Source organism: Lycium ferocissimum, chromosome 7 (genome assembly GCF_029784015.1).
Source record: "Lycium ferocissimum isolate CSIRO_LF1 chromosome 7, AGI_CSIRO_Lferr_CH_V1, whole genome shotgun sequence".
NCBI lineage: Eukaryota > Viridiplantae > Streptophyta > Magnoliopsida > Solanales > Solanaceae > Lycium > Lycium ferocissimum.
The window spans coordinates 28,436,170-28,444,006 of NC_081348.1; the positions used below are offsets into that span (position 1 = coordinate 28,436,170).

Below are 7,837 nucleotides of genomic sequence, written 5' to 3' on the forward strand. Positions count from 1 at the left end.
ATGTCCAGAAAATTAAGACCTCCCTTCAGATTTTTTTATAACAATTGTTTAAACTACTTATTATTAATGTAAAATCACAACATTTGGCCATTTTGCTCTTTTCACCATGTCCAGATGCCACCTCAAAGTTTACCAACCTTGCTCCTTTGTTACGCCAAAGACATGTATTTGAAGTCGTTGGTCGTTCTCTTTACATCTCTGCTCGTTAATGGAGAGGGAGGCATTTCAACTTCAGTAATGCAGAATTGTGCAAACTTTCAATTATAAGAAAGAATGGAATAAGACCTCACGAGCAAAATTGACACACTTATTATTAATCAATGATAATTTTAAAACAAAAATAACGTTCAGACGCAATTAGCTATAAGGACCTAACAATTCCTAATACAAGTGAACGGAAATGTGCTATCTGACATCTTGTATCCGCTATATCTAACGGGAAACCAGCCATATCGAATACAGATTAATTTAATAATCATCATAATTATAGTGTTGGTCAAAGTCATATCCTCCAACGTCCTCATCATACTGCACATCCTCGCCAAATGCTTCTTCGTAAGTCTCGTCTATTTCCGGATCAATTTTGTCGCTCTTTACCCCGTTATCATCAGTTAAATCATCCACATGTCGAGTTTTCTTGGGGTTCTCAGGTCCCTGCATAAATAAATATGACCATGAGTTAAAACATATTTATGGAGATGACAGCAATAAATCCAAAGGATTCGTGTAATTTGTCCTATAGATGATTACATGCACATCCTGCGCCTATCACATTTCGGGGCGCTACAGGAATTCTGATCTAGTTCTGACTTTCTACTAGGACTTGGAGTGATTTCAAGGTTTCTTATTCTTTCTAATTTTATGACGATGGACATGTATGTTTGCAAGAAACTGTAACTCAGTTCCCTTTAAAGAGGATAGAACAATTTATATCTTAGGATACAGATCCTGTGAGTGTAATAGTAGAGTTTCTCACATGCAGTTCCCAGTGATCATAAATTGAGCAGCAGTAGAAATGGAAAAGATGAAGATATCCTACAATATTTTGATACAGCATAATTTAGTTTTTATTATTTAATTTCTTCCCAATTTCTTAAATATCCAAACATTATGCATAATGATGTCTCAAACACCAGCTATCTTCATCCAGGCCCCAACGCCCAGGATACCGTGTGTGTGTGTGTATATATATATATATATATAAAATGAGGTCAAAACTGAAGATTTTCCGAAATTGAGAAAACAATACTCTGCTTAAGGAATTGACATCTGAGCAAAACTGAAAGTAACAGCAGAAGATATAAAGGAATTCTCAAGAATTTTTGGAGTAGGAGAAGCACATACAGACTCATCAAAAAGCTTCTCTAGCACATCGTAGTTGATCTTAGAGCTCAGCCTCTGCATCACATGATATAAAGCAGCATAAGTGGCAAACGACACAACCGATAAATCTGATGAATATTATTTCATGCAAACAGGAAGATATACCATGCAACACAAGTTACAAACATAAGACAAAGAGGCCAAGAACTGGTTGAGACCAATGGGAAGAAACTAGAACTTTTTGAATGGGCCTATATTCAGTTTCATGTAGGTGAATGGACTTGCAAGCTCATTTGCGATCCTTAAAACCTACCAAATTTAGCCAAAAGTGACAGAAATGTTGAAATTGAGAAAACCTAACATTCAACAACAAGAAAAACTGAAACACACTGCAAGTCTGCAGTCTCAGCAAAGCTGAAGTCTACGAAACTGATGCCTAAGCAGTGGCGGATCTCTGTGTGAGGCATGGGTTCATGTGCACCAATGCTCTCCTCTCTAGACCATGTATAACAATGTTATATTTCTACAAAAGAATCTAACCCAAGCTCAAATACTCATGTAATGCAACTGCTATTGGGCGCACCTCTATTTGTGAGGTCGGGTGCTCAAATCCCACTTTTGCCTTGCCGCTTTTTCGTTTTCTTTTGGAATTGGGCCCACCAATGGGGGACGGGTATGTTTAGTGTCCCTTTTTGCGTTTTAATTAACTACATTTTCTTTCTTTATTTGTTTAATTTATTCTTTTAAAATTTCCAAGTCCGACACATTGGAAACCCTATTCTCCTTTCATCATAAAATTTATATAATTAAATCAGACGTCTATACTAAAACTAGTAGCAGTGAAGGATGTAAGCATACAATCAAATTGATATCATGCCTAGATACCAACATTTTCGACACGGAGTACATACATACGTAATCTTACTAAGATTTTTTTAAAAAAAATTTGGACCTATGATTTCAAAAGTGTGTTGGGTTCAATGGTGACAACCCAAATATTGAACAAGTCAAATTTAAATCCTGGATTCACTTCTTCGCAATAGTGCACTCGTCCTCTTGAAATTCTGGACCTGCCCCTATGCCTAACAATGAGAAGTCACCACCAAGGAGTGTGGTGGGATAAATGAGACCCCTCCACCCTTAACCAAATGTCTCAAGTTGTTCGAGCCCTGAGAATGGAAAAACTCCTCGTAGAGAGATACTCCCAGGAAAAGCTCGAACGACTTTGAGCAAGAGGGTACCTGTACCCGAAACCGACACAGGTGGGTAGGTACAGAATACCTAGGGGGGCGAGACAACTCTCTCTAAGGAACTCGGCAAAATAGCCCCGTAACTTCGGGAGAAGGGGTGCCTCCTCACAAAGGGGGTCGCAGTGACCAGGCCCGGGCGACTATTTTACCAAAAACACAGGTCTCCGCAAAGTCGTAAGACTATGTATGGGGGCTGACGCCTGCCCAGTGCCGGAAGGTCAAGGAAGTTGGTGATCTGATGATAGGGGAGCCGGCGACCGAAGCCCCGGTGAACGGCGGCCGTAACTATAACGGTCCTAAGGTAGCGAAATTCCTTGTCGGGTAAGTTCCGACCAGCACGAAAGGCGTAACGATCTGGGCACTGTCTCGGAGAGAGGCTCGGTGAAATAGACATGTCTGTGAAGATGCGGACTACCTGCACCTGGACAGAAAGACCCTATGAAGCTTCACTGTTCCCTGGGATTGGCTTTGGGCCTTTCCTGCGCAGCTTAGGTGGAAGGCGAAGAAGGCCTCCTTCCGGGGGGGCCCGAGCCATCAGTGAGATACCACTCTGGAAGGGCTAGAATTCTAACAGAATGGAAAAACTCCTCGTAGAGAGCATTTCCTCTCTGCGCTAATCTGGATTAATCGGGCCAGTGGGCTCCAGATACCAGATGGTATACCAAAGAGAAGTCAAGAAAATCTACATCTATAGGCAAGATGACTAAATCTATAACAGTAAATGGAGTGATTACAGCAACTACAAACACAGGAAACACTAAAAGATTCTCATTTACAAGCATCCTGAAAATGCTTGAGCATGTCTTCTCTACTACTACAAATCTCAAACCATGCATAAGCATTGAACCAGCGTGGAACAAAATCCATAGTATGTCTAGAACTGTTGTTACTTAGGATTGTTCATTTCTTTTCATCCACTTGTTTTATGCATTTTCTATCTTATTTTGAAAGTTCATGTTCATTTGAAGAAAAGGTCAAGACATGCATAATTACTGAACCAATGTGGAAGAAAATCCCTAGTATCTCTAGAATTTTCTATTTCTCATGTAAGTACCTTTCTTTTCACCCATCTTTTTGATGCATTTTCTATCTTATCTTGAAAGCTAGTGGTCTTTTGAAGAAAAGGTTTCCAACTTACTTACTACCATGTATAAGCTGCAGTACCCGTATCACCTGAAAGCAGAATCCTGTGAGCCACACCATCGGATATTTCTTACTGTCTGCCCTAGCGTGCTTGCACATCCCATAATTATGTTCTCTTATTCCAGAACCAATGGACAGAGACAAAGAAAAGAAGTTAAAGAATCTCAATGGACACTTTCTTTTTTACAGTTGGAGGAAGACAAAGCATTGCCTAAACGACGAGAATGAACAAACGAACAAAACAAGTAGAGGAAGAGGAATCAATCAGGCAACTACAACTTGATCCAAAACTAGTTAAGATTGGCTATACAAACCCTCTGTAACCATTTCGCTCTATTCACGCTCATTTCATTCCAACACCAAATGTTTAAAGAGGGCTTCTCAGTTCTCGCTAGCATGGCATGTCTTTGTTATGGTGTGGATTTTCATTAAATTTACTCCGATAAATTGGAAGGAAAAAAAAGCTATAATCCGAATCTGCATACATACAAATTAATAAAGGATTCCAAGAAACATTTTGATAATTTGTGGACATTCAAATTAATAAAGGATTCCAAGAAACATTTGATAATTTGTGAATCAGATATGTTCCTCAAACACTGCAAACCTCCAAAACTCTCTCACTTGTCCAGGGCATATAACAACATTGTAGAGGCTAAACATAGAGCAACAGAGACAAACTTCCAGAAGATATTAGAAATTATGGTTTCAGATAACAACGAAGATCCATAATCCACAAATAATTGATTCATTAAGATACTACTCCCTCCGGTTCAAAAAGAGTGTCCACTTACTTACCCTTTATTTTTTGGTTCAAAAAGAGTGTCTACTTACCAAATCAAGAAAGAATTAACCTTACTTTCTAGATTTGCCCTAGTTAAGTGTTAAGTGACCAAATCCCAATACCTATTTAACTAGGGGTAGTTTAGTCGAATTACCTATTTTTGCCTGAGGGTTAGTATTTCTTAAGGTGTCTGCAAATGGCTAAGTGGACACTCTTTTTGAACCAGAGGGAGTATAGTTTTTGGATTCTGAACACAAGGAAAAAGTAAGAAGCTCCAGAACACAGAGTTCCCTGCAACCAGAATGCTAAAGATTGTACGTTTCTTCCCTTCTATCATACGCACCTTTTTAGTTAACATTTGCTTCGCAGCTTCTGCAGCTGATTTAGCCGGGCCGGAATTTTTCAGTTCTGCAGCCCTTTTCTGTTGTTTTTCCTGCAGATGATACAATAAAGCAAAGTGTAAGCTAATTCCACGAGGCCTCTAGAGCAAGTACTGTGTACAATAAATATCGCATGCACACACTTTTTTTGGCGATAGGTCACATGCATGTGCTATTCTTGTGGCAAAGTAACTTAAGGAAGAGAGAACAGGTGGTAGCCAGTTGGTGTTGTAAGTTTAAGAAGGCTGGACGGGGGAAGACAGATCCCACCTACTTTTTACCGGATTGTGGAGTTTTACTTACTCATCCGTCCACGTAGAATTGGTATTTGGTACGATTTAGTATAAGAGGCCTAACGAGTTGGAAAAGGATCACTATTGGGAAGAGAAGGAGAGGTGCATGGTTGATCGCACCGTTGGGCATATTTTGGATGGTCTGTAGAGAGAGGAACAGATGATTAATTGAAGGAACTGAAAATCTAATATGGAGGACTAGGAGTTCTTTGATACTTTAGGTGTAAAGAAATGTTAGATACAGTTTGGCAGAAATTATGGAAGGCCAACCCTGCAGATGGAAATGTAAGTTTTTGGTACCATTAGTGCATTAGAAGATTTGATCTATCAAAAGCATAAGAAATATCACAACCACAGACCATTCTTGCCATTCCTTTTTATTATATTATAAAAATGGTGCATCACTAACCAAAGATTATCCAAAACAGACGAAATTGGCAATTAACATTTATGAACTTACTAAGAAACTAGAAATATCCCTTATGGTGCAAGAGTATTGGAAACAATATCAAAATTTTGACCATCAAAAGAAACTGAATGTTTTTGTCCTTTTGGATCATGTACCCAGGCCCTGAGTTCTTAGAAATACAAGAGAAAACGCAAGTTATTTTCAAATATTTGCTGAGTTTGCATATGTTAACAAACATCCAATTCTTAACGATTGTTGACATCAACAAAGTTGCTCTTTTCGGTAGTATCTTAGTTCCTCAACTTGAAACTTTAAGAATCCATATTCACCGGTAACAAACTCAATATAAGTTCAAAGTATTACCATTCGTGATTTTTTAACATTGGCAGCAGCAGCAGCAGCAATCCTCTGTGCTTCTTGCACATCCTCAGAACAGTTAGCAAATCTGGACTCATACTTCTTCTTGGCATCTAATGCAGCCGCTTCCTTGGCTGCTTGTTCCTACAAATATTGATCGGCAAGCTCACTCAGAAGAAGGAAGGAAGAGGCAGATAAGAAAGTGAGTGGAGACTACTGTTTTTTAAATGAAGTTAGTGCAGACTACTGTTATGTGATAAGCACAATCATCCTGAAGATGAACAAAACGAAGCAAAAGTATAGAAAAGGACTCATTGTTTAACCGCAGTCAACTTAGTAGAAGAGACCAAAAATCATCAAAAATCCTTAATTAAGAAAAACAAAAAGAAAATTATCTATCATAAATTCATAACAAGATTTCTATTATAACTGACAATTGTATCAAGAACAAAGACATTCATTCAAGTACTTCTTATGCACTTATAAATCCTAAGACCACTATAGGACCTTGCGATCTACACACTGACTTCACATGGTGATAGGTGATTCATACAAAAAATTAATTAATTCACCTCAAGATATTCTCGGTTCATTGTTTCCCAAATGATCTTCTTGTAGATCTTCTCCTGCTCATTGTGAAGATAACCATCAACCTGACAGCAATGCAGGTATAGGTAACAGCCATGACAAGTTAGTGAACCAGGAAATACATGCCCATGAAAATACAACTTATTCCATTATAACAGTCTTTAATGAGCAATTACTTAATTTCCAGTATCTATTACATGTTAGTTCCCTTATTATGGATGATGCTTCTAAGCAAAGGATGAAAGCAGGGTCAGGTAGTATCATACTATGATTTGCTAACTATCACGCGACAAAGAGCAGGATGAAATCCGACAAAATCACAGCTTTTGCATCTAGACTGACATAAATATTTTATGAAAACATTCAAGGAATGTGATCAGTGGAGTTATCCCTACTAGATGAAAACCAACATAGAAGAAGTAGCACACCTCTACATCATCGATATCGGAAAAGTTATCTGATTCATCATGATCATCAGGACCCATACCATCCATGCCATGTAATGTATCAGGAGTCGCATTATGATCAAATTTAGCCACTGAGGATGCCCCTGCAATTGAGAGAAAAGTAACAGTGACTTAATTCTCTAGCCCTGATCCAGGACCAAGTCTCTCCAACATTCTAGCTGCTGAAGAAAATATATATATTTACCTATTTTCTCAGACCCTGATATATGCATATTTTTCATACTCTGGGTGTTCCCTCCCTTTTCAGGCTGCTCATCAACCAAAAGACAAAAAAAGAACATATGAATGATAAGGCACTATTCAGAAATCAAGCAAAAACCAGCATATTTCCAGTAAACAACTAAACTCAAGAATATGCCATTAGTGGCAGTATGGCGTTGCCTAAGGAAAGACTTCTCGAAAAGAAATCACAGGAAATGCTGGATACTACCTTAAAATACCATCTAAAACTAAGAATTTGATATCAGTGGGAGTAAATAGCAGACCAAAATACAGATAAACAAAGGGGAAATCTGCATTACAAAGATTTATCTCATAGAAGAATAATTCATATTGGCTACGCAGAATAATTGATTTGCTCACCCAGAGATAGGATTGAGGTAAGTAAATATGAGGACTCTTTTCTAGCAGACATTTCCCATTTGTGTAACGAATATGCAGTTTCTACTAACTAAGCTTTTTTTTTTTTTTTTTTTTTTTTTTTTTTTTTTTACTAACTAAGCTTATATTAAAGCATAATATGACAAATAACAGACTGGAATAAGCATACCAAGATATAGACCTCTTTTCGATTTCAACAGTCCAACTTCCATTGACTAGAGGAATTTTGAAATCAATATCATA

General features: G+C 38.0%; 1 protein-coding gene across 1 annotated transcript in view; it reads right to left on the bottom strand.

The window, feature by feature from the left end:
- Positions 1–286: 286 nt before the first annotated feature.
- Positions 287–7,837, bottom strand: part of LOC132062089 (uncharacterized) — a 14,798-nt gene continuing 7,247 nt past the window's right edge. Inside the window, exons 7-14 of the mRNA XM_059454732.1 lie at positions 7,488–7,506; positions 7,179–7,242; positions 6,956–7,077; positions 6,512–6,592; positions 5,946–6,083; positions 4,844–4,933; positions 1,345–1,398; positions 287–654 (exon numbers count right to left, since the gene is read on the bottom strand). Of these exons, the coding sequence (XP_059310715.1) occupies positions 469–654; positions 1,345–1,398; positions 4,844–4,933; positions 5,946–6,083; positions 6,512–6,592; positions 6,956–7,077; positions 7,179–7,242; positions 7,488–7,506 (754 nt within the window). The 3' untranslated portion in view covers positions 287–468. The remainder of the gene's footprint in view (positions 655–1,344; positions 1,399–4,843; positions 4,934–5,945; positions 6,084–6,511; positions 6,593–6,955; positions 7,078–7,178; positions 7,243–7,487; positions 7,507–7,837) is intronic.